At 35.3% G+C, this 19,388-nt stretch overlaps 6 protein-coding genes across 6 annotated transcripts; 3 read left to right on the forward strand and 3 right to left on the reverse strand.

The window, feature by feature from the left end:
- Window positions 1–2,686: 2,686 nt before the first annotated feature.
- Window positions 2,687–2,779, reverse strand: RO3G_11988 (uncharacterized protein; the record flags this gene model as incomplete). Its single annotated transcript, XM_067666572.1, has 1 exon — window positions 2,687–2,779. One exon carries the CDS (start codon window positions 2,777–2,779, stop codon window positions 2,687–2,689), a length of 93 nt encoding a protein of 30 aa, XP_067522673.1.
- Window positions 2,780–6,049: 3,270 nt separating this feature from the next.
- On the forward strand, window positions 6,050–7,474 carry RO3G_11989 (enolase; the record flags this gene model as incomplete). Its single annotated transcript, XM_067666573.1, has 3 exons — window positions 6,050–6,233; window positions 6,292–6,981; window positions 7,035–7,474. The coding sequence occupies 3 exons, from the start codon at window positions 6,050–6,052 to the stop codon at window positions 7,472–7,474; spliced, it is 1,314 nt and encodes a 437-aa protein (XP_067522674.1).
- A 1,802-nt stretch (window positions 7,475–9,276) lies between these two features.
- RO3G_11990 (uncharacterized protein) lies at window positions 9,277–11,509 on the reverse strand (the record flags this gene model as incomplete). Its single annotated transcript, XM_067666574.1, has 3 exons — window positions 9,277–10,020; window positions 10,086–11,243; window positions 11,315–11,509. 3 exons carry the CDS (start codon window positions 11,507–11,509, stop codon window positions 9,277–9,279), a joined length of 2,097 nt encoding a protein of 698 aa, XP_067522675.1.
- Window positions 11,510–12,620: 1,111 nt separating this feature from the next.
- RO3G_11991 (uncharacterized protein) lies at window positions 12,621–15,039 on the forward strand (the record flags this gene model as incomplete). Its single annotated transcript, XM_067666575.1, has 3 exons — window positions 12,621–12,646; window positions 12,720–12,730; window positions 12,920–15,039. The coding sequence occupies 3 exons, from the start codon at window positions 12,621–12,623 to the stop codon at window positions 15,037–15,039; spliced, it is 2,157 nt and encodes a 718-aa protein (XP_067522676.1).
- Window positions 15,040–15,057: 18 nt separating this feature from the next.
- On the reverse strand, window positions 15,058–16,743 carry RO3G_11992 (uncharacterized protein; the record flags this gene model as incomplete). The annotated part of the gene is made up of 6 exons (XM_067666576.1): window positions 15,058–15,257; window positions 15,307–15,450; window positions 15,505–15,816; window positions 15,877–16,059; window positions 16,233–16,469; window positions 16,527–16,743. The coding sequence occupies 6 exons, from the start codon at window positions 16,741–16,743 to the stop codon at window positions 15,058–15,060; spliced, it is 1,293 nt and encodes a 430-aa protein (XP_067522677.1).
- A 1,676-nt stretch (window positions 16,744–18,419) lies between these two features.
- Window positions 18,420–18,964, forward strand: RO3G_11993 (uncharacterized protein; the record flags this gene model as incomplete). Its single annotated transcript, XM_067666577.1, has 2 exons — window positions 18,420–18,768; window positions 18,819–18,964. 2 exons carry the CDS (start codon window positions 18,420–18,422, stop codon window positions 18,962–18,964), a joined length of 495 nt encoding a protein of 164 aa, XP_067522678.1.
- Window positions 18,965–19,388: the final 424 nt, after the last annotated feature.

A 19,388-nucleotide genomic window follows, 5' to 3' on the forward strand; every position in this document is an offset into this window, starting at 1 on the left:
CTATTATTTTATTGTGACCGGTTACTAAAAGTTCCAAAGGTTGAAAAAGTATTACAATTTTTTTTTTTAAAAATTATGTCTTTACAGAACCTCTTTACACATCAAGTTGAACAGTAAAGAAAGGTCTACATAAAGACAAATAGTAAACACAAGAACTGATACACTGAATTGTATAAAGTCAATCATTCCAGTCATTTTTATTCTTGTAACATTTTATAAATCAACCATCGCATCCTTATTCTTTTATGTTGGTTCTTTAGTTCTTTTTTTTTGAGAAAAAAAAAATATAAAACAATGCCAAATAATAGTGCTAGATCACTAAACTGGTTTTCTTTTGCCTTATTACTCTTCAAATTTAATTCAAGTCCTTTATTGATACTGTTTTGTTGAATGGCTTTATGGATAACCTGCAGCCTTGAAATTACTGGTTTTCCACTAATCCATAAACTTTCTTAGTTCTCCTTTTTAAATCGACTGTATTCACAAAAGGAAGGAGGTATATTATGGATATTGGTATCGTTCAAGATAGCATTTGGACAGCCTCTGTATTTAAAGCGTTCCCTATATCCAGTGAAGCACGTTCTTTCACTAAGATTAGATGCAGTTTTGCCTTTAATTGTTCCCATATAGAAGAAAAGGATGAGCCATGAAAGGATGAATGTTTATTATTGTTCACCAAGTAAATGGCATTTCTTCTCTTCAGCTTTTTCAATAAACTGCAACAAATTTTCTTGTGTCATATCTATGTCGTCTTACCCTTCATGACATAGATTCTGACTGAATTGGACTCCCAAGATTGTTAGAATGAATTATATAAAATAAAGATAGATAGTCCTAATCATGTTTTCTTTCTCCTGAATCCTGTTCTTAAGGATTACTTTTAAAAAGCTAGTATACACTGTTACAACAGTAATTATAACAGAAACAAGCTTTAACTAAGAGACTGGTGGTCACCGCATCAGTTAAATTCTGTAGCGGGGGAATTCCCCAAAAACTAATTTTGATTATAACATTTTTTTTGGAGAGTGGCATAACCTCCTTGTTATTATTTAGATTATCCTTTTACAATTTACGCACTAGTATTCAATTGTGGGTATCTACCTGTGGTTGTGTAGAGTCATTTGGAGATTGGGTGTCGTCCTGGTCCTTATGCTGTGCTTTTTTAATAGATTTATTCTTTGGGATTAGATATACTTTCACCTTCTCGTGGTTAATCCTGTCAGTATCGAAGTATAAAGTGGTGTCTTTATATTTAGAGAAACCAAGCAAAGTATAACAACAACACGTTTCTTTTATCAATAAAGTTGTTTGATTATGATCATATTTTAATGTGTAAAATATAATATGAATAGACTATTTAATAATATTGAGGTACACAAGTGAAATGAAAGAAATTATCAAAATACATATTTTTATTTGTGGGTATGGACGAAAGGGCAAAATTCAATCTCGTTTTGGAGAGTGTAAACAGTAAGGGAGGTATACTTCATCATCAGAATGGTTGTCGTCAGACTCGAACTTGATTGCGGCAGTACTTCTATTATTTTGAACTATGCTTTCTACTTGCTTGCATACTTCCTATAACATAAATTCATCAAGTTAATTATCTAAATGATTCATGACAGGCTTTTTTTTTTACCATGGCCATCCAAATCAATTGGTAAACTTTGCAGAAGTCAAGCCCAAGAGTTTTCTCTTCTTCACTAAAGCCAGCTGCTGTAGTACCTCTTAACCTGCAAATATATCCATCTGGACAGTCCATAATCAACATACGTACCTTACAACCTAAAAATACAAACTTTCTGTCACTACAAGTATGTATGTATTCTAAAAATTCATCTCTTTCATTTACGAGAAAAGGCCAATCCGACAATTTGTAACTTTTTGATTACTTCTTGCTTATTATCAACTGACCTGCATAATCTAATGAACATATCGTGCATGGTTTTCGGGGTTTTAAGGCTAGATTCAACAATCACTTTAGTGTCGAATTCTTCAGGATCTAACCCTGCTTCCCCACAACCTAGTTCTATTCCGCTTTTGCTACAAATAATTAAATCATTTTTTCTTCCAACTTTCTTTCTTTGCATTTCTTCAATTGTACGATCTCTATTTCTCCTAGCGCTTGATGATACGGAACTAGGTTCTCCTCTATATAACAACATCAAAAATGTTAGGTATTTACATAAATGGTTACGAACAGAACAACGTTTTAATAAACCTTTTCGCTTGTAGATCGTATGAATTAATTACTTGGTCAACAATGATCCAAATATTAACAAGGATGTCAACTTCGAGTAATTTTGTTCTACTGAAAAAACCGTTTCTGTATGTATTTATCACTGTTCTAAGACATTCCGTTACTACATATAGATGTGTTTGTTCATAGAAACAGTAGTTTTTTAAGGAGTCCAGTTCTTTGTATGTTTTCTAAACATAGAGTTAGTTACAAACTTCAATAATTTAAAACCAAATATCTTACGAGAGTAGAAATCTCCATGAGATGTGCTAACAGGTCAGCAGGAATGGAAGGAAGTGTTTTGGTATTTTTAGTTTTGACAATACACCAATGTTCTCCAAATTTATCTTTTAATTGTCTATCATTCATATTGATCACAAATGAATGGGATAAGCTATGAATAAAATGAACTCAGTAAATAATTCAGATAAAGGTTGAAGACATATATTACTTTTCTCTCTTTCTTGATATTGCGTAGTCGTAGAGTAGATCTTCAACGTAAACACCATCTTTGAGCTTCCACTTCTTTGTTTCAGACATTTGGTTGAAAGCTGTGGATAAAGCTTCATAGCTAGCAGAGGTTAAAGTTTTTACGATATTAGTGTTATTAACAGAACTGGATGTTTCCTTGGTGCTTGATGTAGACGAAGTTTCGGATATGCTAATTTTTCTTTTCCTTGTGATTGTTTTATCTGCAGTTGTTATGCGCTCTTTTGCCATGAACTTTTTTAATTTACAAAAATATATTAGTGTTATTTACCATAGGTTTAAATAAAAAATTATACTTCAAAAACCAAACGCGTTAGTTTTTCCCAGTCTGGTTCAGGGTGGTCGTTGATAAGCTATTGCAATGTTTAGAAATTGCTATGAGTAAATACTATTATTTCACTCACCATATCTTTATTTAATTGTTTAGCGACATCTAAAAATCTTTTCTTCCATGTGCTTTTTATTTCCCATTGATATGAATTAGAAATAATGAAATCCTTATTTAAGTTATAAAAATGAAGTAAATTGTAGTTCTCAGGGTCATTGGTGAAGAAGAAGTGTCTTATAACTATAGAAATAAAATCTGTTGATAAGACGCAATTATTTAGTGATAGAATATGCTTGCCTTCAAAATATTGTGGTGCTTTTACACTTTCAGTGGAACTGTTCATGTTTATAGTTTGAAGAAGAAAAAAATAAATGAAAGAAAAAGAAAACTCGCAAATCTTCAAACCAAGGTTTTGTGCGGTAGCTCTAAACACTAACATTACACAAGGGCTGATCTTTCATTCATGTCAGTAACACACAAAACCCAAAAAAAAACAGAGATAATCCTCCAAAAATTTAAAAACTCAAAAACAAAGCTATGACTCGACCTTAATCGTCATGTTAATAAACTTGAGCTTCGGCTCCTTATAAAAAAAATCATTCATGTCAGCAATTACATGTGTGCACGGATAGGCGGTAAACCACAAACTGAGAACTTCAAGACAAGGAGATCGCTTGTCAGATTGGAGCTCCAGTGCAATTTGATTGTGAGCTACAAGTTGAATGCTACAAGCCTGTTGTCGCAGATGCTTTGGTAAAAATTGAGGTAGAAAGGCTGTTAAAATTTCTATATTAACCAATATTTCCCAACTTCACTGTATGCCATTATTTCAGCAATTGAGGCACATATTATGTCTACAAACACTGCAGATGATGAATTATTGCTAATTCTATCGAATCATATACACTACCGTCATTTGTCTCCCAATTAAAGACACAAAGCAAGTCTGTCATCGGTCATTTTTTTGATTTTAAGGTTGAAAAAAGAAATAGTAGCCTAATACTGATGTATTTTGAGTTTTAGAGTTATACATTAAACACTGCAAATATTATAAAACAGGAATTCAATGATCAAAAGAAAAGGAAGAAAAGTATGGAACATAAGATGCAAGAAGACGATAAATGTAAAGAGGCATCACCTCTCCAAAAAAAAAAAGCTTGCTCTAATTTGGAGATATAAGAAAAATGTGAAAAATTAGCTATTATGTCAAAGAACAATCATATATTAATCAAGTTGAAACACACAACCTTTACATCATATTCGCCTATTCTCCATGAATTTTTTATCGGTTTTGGTTTCTCGTGAACTAATAAAGATATGACAATACCAATTGGATCATTTAGTAGCATAATTACTTCAAACATTACATTTATATCTTCTTGCGGATGTGGATGAGGCAAAACTGTCTCTTTTGGTGTTAGTCTACCATCTCTATGACAGTAAACTGAAGATTCATTAAAAATTAACTTTTGCATTATTGTCATTTTTAATAATGTAAAGCCTTCTTGTGTGGGCATAGACGGTAAATAATACATGATTCAATTGTAATGATGATTATAGGCATACGGCTTAATTGACTATATACTTTAAATTGATATACAAATCAATGTCTTGCAAAAGAAAGGGTCTATGAAAAATGATAAAGACTATTTTATTGAAATAAATGTTTGTGTTATATGACCTTGAATTTTAATATTATGAATCAAACATAGTTCTATGCTAATTATACAGTCGTTGATCATTGCAAAATGATGACATGTATTGGTAATGAATTGTAATTCAAGAACTGCTATGTTAGCTGTTTACACAACGGAAGGAGGTAATCCTCAAGTGAACCCTTCTATCATCAATAGCATCAAATCAAAAACGCTTTTTTTCTTTATTGCTTAAAAGAAGTGCAAGTATCAATGAGTGAAGTGGTACTATGCTCCAAACTGGACAGTACGCTATGCAATCTGCAGAGCTTCTTGTCTGTTTAGCGAACAGAAAGGTTTCGACTATAACCAATGCATCACTTCAGTTGAGTTCAATATCACGATCGCTCTTATATTCTAACTATCTGTTTCTTTATCTTCATATTATTCAGTTTCGGTACCCGTGGTAATGGTACGGTATTGTGTTCCATTTCTAATCTGTTAGCTTTTCACGATTTGATGCAATCAGAGCTCTTCTCTCGTTGTAATTTTAGCCTCAATCGTATTGTTACCTTCATACTTGGTAGTCAGTAGAGTTTGGGTTGTCGTTTTGTTATGCCTTATAGTAATGAATTGCCTGAAAGCGCAAAGCAAAGGCTTCAATTACTAAAAATGAAACAAGGACGCGTGTGAATTTGATGGCCAATCATGCGATAAAAACAAACATGTTACTGAGACTGCTGATTTTGGGATCGCAGGCAAAGTCGGCACTCGAAATAGTTTATCGCTGGCTCCCATCATTATCATTTTAATCAGAAAGGCACCACAAATAGAACATTAAATTATCTTTGGTTTGTTATTGATAACTTCAGCTATATAGATTTAGCATTCTGTATGTCAATTCTTTTGAACAAACAAATAGTCTATTTATACTAAGAAGAACAAACTCTTTTTTCCCCATATTTTACAATTTGTCAACAAAATGACTTTTGTTTCGGAGTTCTGATCTTGATGGATAATATAACATCATATGGTATATATGAATTTGATGTGTCCCATCATCCCACTAATCCTGTAACATCTATTCAATTAATGGGTCCTTTAAGAAAAATAAATGAAATGAAGAAGAAAAATAGAAAGAGAAGTGCTAATGTACTTTTAATCTAAAAGAAGACGTTTTCTTTTTGTTTCAGACGCGCTTTCTTGTCCGGACTTGATGCAAATAAAACTTTTTTTTTTCTTTTTCCATTCTGGGCAAGGGTTTCTTTGGTGACTGTCGCGTTTCTAATAATAATATATAAGCTAAAAAACTTTCTTTCCATTTCTATTCTTTTCTTTCTTATTTAATTTTTTTTAAATATGTCTACCGTTACTAAAGTTCACGCTCGTCAAATCTTTGACTCTCGTGGTAACCCCACTGTTGAAGTTGAAGTCACCACCGCTAAGGGTGTCTTCCGTGCTGCTGTTCCCTCTGGTGCTTCCACTGGTATTCACGAAGCTCTTGAACTCCGTGATGGTGATAAGTCTCAATACATGGGAAAGGGTAAATAATTTTTAAAAATTTCACACAAGAAAGTAAACAAAATAATGTTTGAAAATAGGTGTTACCAAGGCCGTTAACAACGTCAACTCTGTCATTGCCCCCGCCTTGATCGAATCCAAGATCCCCGTTACCGAACAAAAGGCCATTGATGAATTCCTCATCGAATTAGATGGTACTCCCAACAAAGGTAAGCTCGGTGCCAACGCCATCCTTGGTGTCTCTCTTGCTGTTGCCAAGGCTGCTGCTGGTGATAAGGGTGTCCCTCTCTATGTTCACTTTGCTGACTTGGCTGGCTCCAAGAAGCCCTTCGTTCTCCCCGTTCCCGCTTTCAACGTTATCAACGGTGGTTCTCATGCTGGTAACAAGCTCGCCATGCAAGAATTCATGATTCTTCCCACTGGTGCCAAGAGCTTCAAGGAAGCCATGAAGATTGGTTCCGAAGTCTATCACAACCTCCAATCTGTCATCAAGGCCAAGTATGGTTTGGATGCCACCAACGTTGGTGATGAAGGTGGTTTTGCTCCCAACATCCAAAAGAACGAAGAAGGTCTCGATCTCTTGGTTCAAGCTATCGAAAAGGCCGGTTACACCGGTAAGGTCAAGATCGGTATGGACTGTGCTGCCTCTGAATTCTACAAGGATGGCAAGTACGATCTTGATTTCAAGAACCCCAACTCTGATCAATCCAAGTGGATTGACGGTAAGGAACTCACTGCTCTCTACAGCTCTTTCGCTTCCAAATATCCTAGTAAGTATAACAACCACAGAGGAATTGGAAAAATATTAACCTTGTGGACATAGTCGTTTCTATTGAAGACGCTTTCGATCAAGATGATTGGGAAGCTTGGACTCACTTGAACGAAACTTCCGACTTCCAATTGGTTGGTGATGATCTTTTGGTTACTAACCCCAAGCGTATTGCTACTGCTATCGAAAAGAAGTCTTGTAACGCTCTCTTGCTCAAGGTTAACCAAATCGGTACCCTCACTGAATCTATTCAAGCCGCCAAGGACTCTCAAGCTGCTGGTTGGGGTGTCATGGTTTCTCACCGTTCTGGTGAAACCGAAGATACCACCATTGCCGACCTCGTTGTTGGTCTCCGTACCGGTCAAATTAAGACTGGTGCTCCTTGCCGTTCTGAACGTCTTGCCAAGTACAACCAACTTCTCCGTATTGAAGAAGAATTGGGTGAAAACTGTATCTACGCTGGTGAAAACTTCCGTAATGCCCACGAATTGTAAATATGATGTCTCTGTATACACAAACACTTTAAAGCTCAATAAAAAAATCCCGAGTTTGTTTTTAAAACCCAGCTTATTTATATTGGTGTTCCTTGTTGAAAAACATAATAATTTTTATATTCAAATTGAAAGTTTGCCCACGTCAGTACATTTTTTTTTTGTCTTTTAATCTGGTTCACTTTTATTCAGTCAAGCGTTTCTTTTTACTTCATTGAATTTAAAGCAATTAAGGTTATTTTATTAAACATTTTCAGATTGGATGTAAAATTCAGGAAGGATTTTATTCATTACAATTCAGCAACAGAACCTCTCTTAATAAGTAAAGACAGTTCAACGGACGAAATCGACATGGACCATATAAGTATTCAACATGGTGATATTGAACAGTTGCTTGAGTTAATTCCATTACCTAGTTTTATTCAACTAAAATGAGAGATGTAGAAGAATTTGCTTCCGAAATGATTGCATTTACAAAAAAAAGGCATATAGTCCTGACCAGTCTAAATACTCTGTTTGCTTTTCACAGGAAGAAAAACTTAAAATTTCTAAAACTGCTAAATATTTGTATAATTCTACGCAGTCTTGCACTTTGTTTTCTCTAGTGATTTTTTCATAACAGATCTCACCGTTTCTACCCCTGGTTCTTACAAACATACTAGAGAGAAATACATATAATCTCTGAAACAGTTACTAATTATGCGATAAAAAGAGATGCTTCAAACACAATTAGATTGTATTTCAGCGTTGTGAATCAATAAAAAGCTACAGGTATTTTTTTTTCAGAAAAGCTGCGTTTTAGTTGATAAAGCCGGATTATACTCGCAAATGATAAGAGGATGTGTCTGTTTAAAGTCTGAGCATCAACAAATGTAAAGGTACATATACAAAAAAATGCAAATAAGCATTGTTGGATGTATTCCTCCTTTTGTTATTATAATTTTTTCGAAAGCTAAACTACTAAAGAAGAGTAATGCAGCAAAAACTGAAAAGGGTCTATTTATGAATCCATTTAAAAAAAGAAAGAGAAACTGCTACTCAAGATCTTAAGCTTAAGCCACTCGAAAAAGAAACAGTAGTTTACCATTTTGTTAAATTCATAAAATCTGGCGTGGATATCGTTGACAAATATTATAAAAGGGGCTGTTACTACCATGAACAACTACAAAATCATCCATTCTCGCATCGTTGTGGATGCCTTAGATAAGTGAGGATACAAGACTCTGCTTATAGCACCTTACATGCATTTTTTTACATCCTAAAAAAATGCTGGTTTAAGTTCAGGGAGAATAAAAACGATTGGACAGAGTAGACACGCTCATTCCTAGTATCACTGAAACATACAAGATAGTCGCTGTAGAGAGCTTCCTAGAATGAATTAAGCCGCTTGAAACTTACTGATATAGGTGTCTCTTGAGAGAGATTGGTTTGAAGCAGTTTAATTTTAAAAGCCTTGAAGTTATTTTTACTGTCTAATAAAAAACATTAAATTGTCAAAAAATTAACGTGTTCATTGTAAAATTTGGAATTATCCGTTTTTGAATCCCAGATCGACCAATAAAAAAAATAAAAATGATTTGTTTTCAGTTTAAAATACTGTGAGGGTATTTTTTCAAGAATAGCAGTGTCTCCGACGCGGTCCCCTCATTTTTTTGGGGGGAAGGGACGGATGGTGAAATACTTTGTTTCTGGAAATTTTTAAATCCCGCTTTCCTGCTGATACTTTAACGCTTTCATTTGAATGATATATTTGTAATAAATTACTTTATTATTAATTCAATAGTAAACAAAAAACATTTCAATAATTAAATCTGATTATCTGCGACTAACTTGCACATTTGGTTGATAGAAAGCTTGTCAGAAACTCTTCTGAATTCAAGAAATTGTGCAGCTTCTTCACAGCTTATACCTCTTTCATTTGACAGCGACTCTATTTTCTTGTACAGTGGAAGACGTCTAGTAAAGAACCTAGACTCGGTTCTGTTGTCTACTTTGCGCCAATCTGCACCGTACTGCTCTTCCATAGACTTGATAGATGGCTTTCCAGCAAGACCAACAGAGTATTCTCGCCATACATCTGTCACGCTTATCAAACTTCTACTCATTTTGAATGATGGTAGACCTCTTGAGTTAGCAGCACTTGGGGAAGGAATAGATGACAGCGGAACAGAAGAGGAAGGAAGGATGGTTGATGTTTGTTGAATTTGTGTATTCTCATCACCTTGTCTTAGCATGTTTGAGATTTGCAAAAAAGAATCAGCGAGCATGGTTCGGTTTTCTGCTTCCAATTGCTTGACTGCATTCAAAGTGAGTTGATTCTGAGATTGGACTATGTTCAGCATAGCATTCATTGAGTCAAACCCTGTCTTCATAGCTGCTGCGACTTCAGGTAACAAAACTTCCAGATGTTGGCTCATTTTGAACTTCTCATCGTTGGCAGCGATTGCAGATGAAAGACGCTCTTCATAGTCTTTGTAAATATCAGTATCAAAGATGCTGTGGGACCAAATAAAGCTTCCGGGGTATTTTCCCTTCAACACCACTGAGTCCTAAGATAAAAATAATTAGATATCGTAAGCATTATGACTTGATTTGTAAAAAAAATAATCCTTACCTGCAAAAAAACTGTTCTTAAATAATCCATTAAATCTAAAAAGTTTGGCCCAGCAATATCGTCTTCAACTTCCTTCCTGTAAAACTTCTCTCTCCAATATTCAATCCAAGGAAACACCATTTTGCGCAATTCTTCTGATGGCTCAATTGAACCACGATTGATGAAGTAATCACCCTTACGAGTAGTGAACCCGGCCAGCACTTTAATGGCATCAACAGGAAGGCCACTTAAATAGCAACCAACCATTCTATCGCTACCCCAACGTCCAACTTGTCTCTGTTGGTCTCCAGAGACACCTTCATTTGCAACCATATTAATGGCACTCTTTCTGTTGATGTGAGTGAGCTTGCTTGAATGAACACCGCAATACCTAAGCACTTGTTTATAAATCTTGGCTTGTTCACTATAGGTAATTGACCCATCCCCTGTAGTGTTTGGAAACAAATAAGTATCATACCAATCACGGCGAGTCGAGAAGTTTGGAAATGGTAGGTTTTGATGATGGAACAAGGAAAAAAAATATTGAGCAAAAGCGCCATGTGGACAAACTTCAACATCCCTATGGCGAAGAGCAGAACCATATTGAATCTTGCCATCCTTATTAGTCTTACCAAATGTTATAGTGGCTACTATAGCAAAGCAAGTAGAGGGGCCTTGATTTTTGAGTTCCATGATGAATAAATCTGGCAGCTGTGTTCCAAGAGCAGTCTCACTACGCATAAGCATGGCATGGCTCATAGAAAAGCAGACTTTGTTTCTCAAAGAAAAGATGTTGTTTTGAATCAAAAAATACTGATTGATTCGAAGCAATTCTTGATCTGTATAGCCATCATTCAAAGTATTTTTCCCACGATCCTCATATTCGGTTCTTTTGCGTCTTGCTTCCTTTTTGGTATGAGTGTCAAGAAAGCGCTTCACGATAGGTCCTCTTGCCATTGTATGCTTATTGAATCCTGCTTCTACCTGTTGATGGTATAAATCAACCACAGCTTTTACATAAGCAAGGACTGATTCCCTACCCAATGGTGCGGGTGATCCATCTGCATTTTTCTTGAATTTGTTTCCACGGGTCAAAACATAGTCTTTGAGAAAGAAAGCTAGCTTTGCGTCATAAACAATAGTACCATCCGCAACTTTTTCTTTATTGGCGCACCATTCCTATTTTCAATTTCAAACAATTTAGAAATCATCACCCAAACAATCTTTATAACATATAGCTTTTAACTTACAAACCATTCTCTTTGCTTAGATTTATAAGCAGCAGTCGTGTTCTTGGGACGATATGTTTGATTTTCAGCAATGACCATTTGCGTATTTTTATCCATTGCTAGCCTGGCTCGAATCATGTCTTCATAATGTTCAGCATCTGGAAGAGCGATATCATTATCTCTAGTAGAAGGACCAGCGTTTGAATCGTGACTCATTGTGTCGTATAGTAGTAATAATAACCAAGTAAGAGATAAAAGCAAAAACAAAGAGCAATGTAGGTACTTTTTGAGACTGATCTTTATTTCAGTTTAAGTTAAAGTAAAAATTACTCTAATTGAAGGCAAGTATTTATATCTTATTGAATGAGTGGCTTGATATCTTCTATTGTAAGCGTTCTTCTAATCTTCAGGTACTTTAGCAAGTGTTATCTCTAATTATGATTATGAAAACTTTTCATTTGTTCTTTTGTATGTCTGTCATAGATTACCTTTTATTCTGGGAATTACTCACTGATTTGAATAACGTTATTTTAGGTGTTATTTCAATTATATGAAAGATTAGCAATATTCCTGACATTAGATTGGGTTACTGACAACAGAAAATATCTTGTTATCTTGATTGGTACTTCTTATCAAAGAACTATCATTAATACAATACATATTCTAATAGAGTATGCTTACTTGGAAACAATTGTATAATCTTATTTAAATAAACTCGTATTTTACTTATGATCTTGTATTAAGACATGTATTTATCAATGTCAATTATAATCGGCTATTTTTCTTCAACGCATTGTTCAATTGAAATGCTTAACAAATAGTAGAAGAGATATGTTTGCAAAATTGGCAATTAGTTGCCAAAAAAGAAAGTGTATATTTTTCAATTGTTGATATGAGGATCCAATCCCTAACAACCGATATTTGTCACAATAATGTAGCTTACCGTATGCACCAATCAATATTAGAAATTTGGCTTTTATATGAAACGTCAAAGGACTTCTTGTACTTGCCCTGTCACTCCCCTTTTTTTTCTATTACAGCAAAGCTGAGTTGCATAAAAAAGCTTTTCAAGCACTTTATTGGTTATCAAAGTATACAAAGGATACATTGGATATCAGAGACCCGATCGCACTTTACTTTTTGTAAAAGTGAAGTATTTCATAGGTTAGAGCACTATACCTAAACATTTCAATTTCCGATATGTAAGTTTCGGAGACCCGACTGGGGATCTGAGAGACCTGAGGTCATGATACTGTGTTTTCCTTTTCTCCTTTTTATCATGACATCAAAGCAAATGGGTAGTAGTAATGCTTCAAAGAAAATTAGAATGACAATGGCATGTGAACGATGCAGGTAATTAAATGAGTACTTGCTTTCATAGGAGGAGAAAAAAAAGAAAAAAAGCTTTATAACTTTTCAATATTAGATCAAAAAAAGGTAATGCTGCAACAAAAAGAAGTATACAAATAAAGGCAGTAATTCGCTCAACTATTTCTTTTTGATTAATAAAGTAAAATGTGATTTCGCTCATCCTCAATGTGCAAGATGTCAGCAAGCTAAAGGTGAGCGAGACATGATACGTGAGAGATTGATCAGATAAGTTAATTTTTCTGTTTATTTTATTAGCCGAGTGTTCCTATGATGGGTCAGCTACACAAATCGATTTATTCAACTTGCTTAAATTAAACGAGACTGTTGAACAATTACAAAAACGTGTAGAATCAATTGAAACCAATATGAAAGTATTATGTAATAACGCACAATATGTAACCAGCCATGTAAAAATGAATCAAGAAGCAAACGAAAAACAAAAATGTTGTGAAGCATTGACTAAGCAAGAAACACAATCAGAATTATCACCACCTAATACACAATGGTCTTTATCTTTAACACCAAAAGGTCTAAGGATAGATACCAACATCATTTCATTTCAAAACTTGTATGATATTTTATTATCAGGTTTATCGCAAATGGAAATACACGACTCAACAGCAGATTCAGCTTCATCCCACTCATCCTCTTCAACTGATACAGCAACTATTTTAAAGAAAAAACCATTATGGAAGTCTAGACTAAAGACATTCCCACTCTACAGTAGCTGGGAGCCAAATTACCCTTTAGCAACACATACGAGTTATAATTATCCACTATCCAAAGAAGTGATGGACAAAATGATGCATATTTATGTTGCCTGTTTTCTTTGTTTGCCCTGTCCCGAACCTACTCACAGTATTGCCGCACGATACCACAGTGGTATGCTCGACCCTCTTTTAGCCAATGCTGTTTTTGCATGGACTGCTAGGCATGCTGCCATCTTTCACAACTTATTCCCTGGTAGAGATCCCAATCAAGTGGGCGAACCTTTTTTCTTGGAAGCCAAATCGCTAATTAAAGAAAGATTTACACAGACGAGCATAGATACAATGCACAGCTTATTGATTATGTATATTTATACTATTGGCACTGTCAGCGAAGACAAAGCCAAGGTTGAATCAGAGGCCTACATTTATTTGGGACTAGCCATACGCATGTGTCTCGATCTGAAGATGAACGAGGAAAGCAAGAGTAATGATGTGTACAAGCAAGAGAGGCATAGGCGGTACTTTTGGTCCCTTTATTTTTTAGAAACGTTGGGTACTATTCATGTCGACAAACCATTTTCACTCCCTCCAAAGACAGCTATTACCGTTAAATTTCCTACTGTGATGGCACATGAGGAGGATGGTGAAATCAGATACAGAGTTGAATTTATGATTCATCGCTTTAAAATCACTCGAATCTATCGAGACATTATTCACAAAACAGCAGAGGAAAAACCACTACTGAGCCATGTATCAGCGATTGATAAAGAATTAAAGGAATGGTATGCCCAGCTACCGAACTACTTTAGGTATGAGCCTGGAGATTTAAAAAAGCGAAAATGGGACACACCTTCATTTAGGGAGCAAGGATGTATCAAACTCGTTTCTGAGTACTATTTTTCGCTCTGTCAACTTTACAGTCTGTTTTTCTCTAAAAGCCCCGATGAACAATCACCAATTGAAGTGCTATCAAGGGAAATCTGTTTAAAAGCGGCGCATACAATAGTAGAGTTACTCGAGTGTTGGGCTCAATTAAAACAAGATTGGTGCCATTTCTCACTAGAAGGCTTGGCGATGGTTACCATGTTTTACAGTAATATCTTAGCGCAGCCTGATGATAGCGAAAATGAAGTAGCAAAAGTGAATTTAGAAAAAATAGCCAATTTGTTAATTTCCTCACCTGTGCGACATCATAAGCACGTATTTTCACTTATCAACCACATTAATAATTTATTTAAAGAGCTCTTAAATGTTCAACTAGATACCATTCACCTTTTATCAACTTCCGTTCCTTCACAACAACCCATTGATCATAGACTTAATCGCAGGCATCGATATAATAACAACTCAGCGTATATTGGAAATAGTAATAATAACCATTTGCAACCCAATCTATATTCAAACAATTTGCATTTTTCAAATGTTGCTTATACACCAACACTGATGGATGACAGATTACTGTCATCGAACGTGATTACTTTTCAGACATCGTCATTTTCTTGCTGCAATCAAGATGTACTACCTACTGGATATAATAGTAACAGCGGTCCTACTTCTTCATCGCCATCATTGTCTTCTCAAGAACTATGGATGGCCCAAGTTGATATGGAGGAATCACATCCGTTTTATGATAACAATGGTAGTAATTCAATGTTTTATCAATAAAAAATAATGAATTTATTATTAAACGTCTATTTCAAAGTTGGTAATTTGAGGTAAATAAGCGCAAGCACTTAGTTCCAACATGTGTACATCATCGAACACATTCTTTCCGTCATATCCACCCAGCACATATAACCTAGAATCATATAATACTGTTGTATGATAACCACGAGGGTTAGGGGCTACCCCATACACTTTGCGTGCCTCCCAGCTCATGGTCACTGCGTGATGTTAGTAAAAAGTTCCTTTTTAGTATTTTTGATTTCTTACCAAGATTAAATAACAAAACATCTTGTGAATAACGTCTACCATCATGTCCTCCAATTACAAAAACATAAGACCCGACTTGAGTAGACGTATGTGCCAATCTTGGTATTTTTCTATCAAGTTCAATTTGACTCCATCTGGCCGTTTCTTTAAAAAGACAATTGTAAGAATTAAAAGTTTAATTTTTTGTCTCTTCCTTACTCAAATCAAGTACGTGAACATCCTCAAAGCAATCATGCCCATCACTACCGCCAAATACAACTAATTTATCTTTAACAAGATTACTAGTGTGATAGCCTCGAGCAGGAGGAGGATGGCCATAGGTCTCTAATTTCTCCCATTTCAATTGACCTGGCTTCGAGATATCTAACATGTGGACATCATCCAGTGCACGGGCACCATCACCACCGCCAATAATGACTAGCTTATTTTCCCATAGACAGGATGTATGAGCTCTTCGTTTAGAGGGTCTTGAGAGAGGCTCAATATCTGGCTTTGACCAAGCCAATGTCTCTATTTTACACAGAATGATGAATTATTCATTTCCTCTTTACTCTTTGCAGTTATTGTTACCTGCATCTAAAACATAAACATCTTGAAAATAATCAGGTCCATTACCACCACCAAAGAAGTAAAGCTGATGAGACTTTTTACCGTAGCCAAGATCCTTTTCAACTACAGTACACGAGTGGGCACGGCAGGGTGGAGGTCCATACTGAGGATGAACTGTACGTGGTTTCGACCAAATCATAGTGTCTAATAAATGTTAATTTATTTTATTAGTCTTTCATTCATGGTCTTATACCTGCCCATATCTAGAATATAAAGCGTATTAAAGCATGAAGAAGTATCGCATCCGCCAAATACAAATAATCGGTCGACAATTAAGTTGGCCGTGTGTGCACGTAAAGGACGCGAGGGTCCTTTACCATAGGTCAACGTACGTGACCAATACATGCCCGCAGCAGGGGCAGGAGTCGTGATTGCGTTTGTTGTGCTGATTTCAATAGCTGTTGCCAAGTGGTCAGGAGCTTTGTAGGATTTAGACGATTTTGTTCTTGATGAAGTCGACGATTTGTGGATGCTGGAAGTAGAACTTGGAACAGATGGTCTTGATTTGGAACGTGTTCGAGATTTTGGTTCATGAAAGGAAGTGGATTCATACGCTACGAATGATAATTAGTCTTTTTGTTGCATTGTCTTTTTATTGTGAACAAACATACAAACATTAGCATCGGGTAGGGATCGAATAGGATGGGTTGGATAATAAGGAGACGTAGGAACTTCATCTCGAGAGTCAGCAAACGAATGAGTAGAGCGAGGCTCATTTTCAGGAGGAAGTGTAGGTGACTCTGGACGTTGAAATCCGCCTGGTCTGGTAAAAGAAGAAGATCTTGAAGAGGATACGCTTGGCGAATTAGGTAGTCGACTCTGTGACATTTTCTTAAAAAAGAGAAAAAAGAGAAGGAGGGGCGGATAAAAAAAAGAAAAAAGAAAAAAGGGTTTTATTAACGTTGTGCTACATGGTAAGTTAATTCAAATTAATATCAACAGCAGAAGAAACACATCAGCATTTTCTTGTTTCTTCTGCTTCTTATGCTTAGACTAACCCATTTGCGGAATTCCGAATTTATAATATTCTTCTGCAAATGTTATATCATCTACCATACTCGATTTGTAACTATTGAATACTTCACTCAATATAACAGCTAATACGTGTCGACACTATAAAAAGAAGCTTTAATACAATTGCTAATATATAAAGACATGTATAGCCTTATTTTACTAAAAGAGTTTCTTCGTTGCATACAACTTGGTCTAAAAACTCTTTACAAGAACAATACTTTGGTTCTATCGTACAAAAAAATACATCTCTTTTATATTCGTCTTGTTTTTCTTGTGGATGCAAGCAGTGGTCTGATACATTAAATATAAATCTCCCTGATTCACAGCATACTTTGGTCACTACAATAACAATAGTTTATTTCTTATTTTCTTCATTATATCAATTTTTCTTCCTAACCTGCTTCACTTTCAGCAATATGTATTGACTCATATAATTGGTCGTCAAAAAACGCATAAAGAGCGTGTGTAGTGTCCTCAGTAACTAAAAAGTTAAAATGAATTATAAAAAAACATTAAATGGTCAAAAAATCTCATTACGTTCTTGTTCTTCTTTTATTTGTTGAATGACTTTTTCTAAAATCTCAGTAGCGTATCTTTTCATAATTTATATTTTTAGTTAAACGAAAAAACCTATTGCCTTTTTTTTTTTTTTTTTTTTTATAGTCAATATGGGAAATCAATCAAGTCGAGAAGATTCGAAAGAAGCACAATTACTGTCAAAATGGTCGAAAAAAGAACAAGAACAGATTAGCCAAAGCAAAGAATTACCTAGCTACTTTTCAAAGGAACTCTATACCTCTCTAACCGAACATGCTACACGATTAGAATGCCTGGAAACCGCATATAAAATATTAAAATTGAAGGAGATTAGTTCAGTGTACCCAATATTTCAAGCATGTGTTGAAAAGTACAATGCATCATTCGAGAAATTTGTATATTGGACTGTTATCAGTTCTATCCCTTTATGGTTTCAAGATAATAAAGTGAATGTAGAGCAATATGATCCGACACGACTGGTTGGTTATTTTTTAAATTATGCACTTGAACAAAAAAAGCAGCAAGAGGACTCAATGGATTGGCTATCAGAGGATCAAGACGAAAGTAAAGAGGAAAAGAAAGAGGACGATGATTGGAAAGTAAAAAGTACCTCTTCACCGTCCTGCATCAACCGTAGCGAGTTTGATGATTGGTTAGTCACCACACCTTCTTTCTTCAGTTTATTCTATTTGGTGACGGAGTACGCCTTTTTAGGATCTACTGAGGACAATTTACATAAGCGGCGATTGGATCACTTGGCTTCACCTCAATTAGGATCATCTTTCTCTGAACTATTATCACCTTACGACTATTTTATGCTCACACAACACTTACCTCCGAGTTCTCTTTCGAATGATACAAAAGAGATCAAACACCAACTTTTGTTCTCTTCTAAACGAGACGGTGTAAGTTGGCAAGTATTTGTTAACAAGATAGTAGAACAAGGAGCCACAATGGTTGTGATAAGGGCCAAAGATGGAACTATATTTGGTGGTTATGCAGATGAGGCTTGGGAGTATCAAAATACTGATTGGTATGGTAATTCTTCCAATTTTCTGTTTCGGCTTGAACCCAGTTGCAGGGCCTGGCTTGGCCAAAATACTAATGATCACTATCAATATCTCTGCTGGGGTAAAAAAAGCCTTCCGAATGGCTTTGGTATGGGCGGTCAGTTTGATTATTGCGGCTTATGGATCGATTCTGATTTTTTACATGGCCATTCAAGGGCTGGCCCTCTCTGTTCAACATATAAAAGTCCTCAATTAACAAAAAATGATACATTTTTGGTTGATCAAGTAGAAGGTAGGCAAAAGTCTCGATTATATAATTCATTTATTTACTTGATGATTTAGTTTGGTTAATGAGACCCATTGAAAAAGACCAGGATAAAATGGAGAGTAAAGGTGTGTTGAACTATAGTGAAGATATGGAATTTATGGAAATGGCTGGTAAAAAAATGTACTCAAAAGATTTAGCTCCCCCTGAAAAAGAAAAATAAAAGGTGCAAGAGTAAGCTTTCTTTTCCTTTTTCTTCCGTTTGTATAACTTCTGTCACTATTTAATAATGTGTTGACTGTCTATTTTTCTAATGTCACAACTGATGCTTATTAAGAGATATAGTCTAAAGCCATAATACGACCCATTAAAGTGCCAACATAATTTTATGAGAATGAGTCGTTTGATAATAGGCAACGAGGAATTTTATCCTGATCATCTAGATCCATGAACAAAAAAAAAATCCTAAAAGAGTACAATAGATAATCTTAAGTGCGAATCAGCAAATTGTTACTGCAAATTAAATGGCTGATAAAGCATTCCAACTTTTCAGTAGCAGTTGCTGAGTATGCCAACCATAAGCTTGACTTCGAATGCTTTGTTAAGTTTTATAACCAAATTGATAATTTTATGCCAAAAACGTTTAC

This window comes from Rhizopus delemar, genomic scaffold, assembly GCF_000149305.1.
Source record: "Rhizopus delemar RA 99-880 supercont3.10 genomic scaffold, whole genome shotgun sequence".
Classification (NCBI taxonomy): domain Eukaryota; kingdom Fungi; phylum Mucoromycota; class Mucoromycetes; order Mucorales; family Rhizopodaceae; genus Rhizopus; species Rhizopus delemar.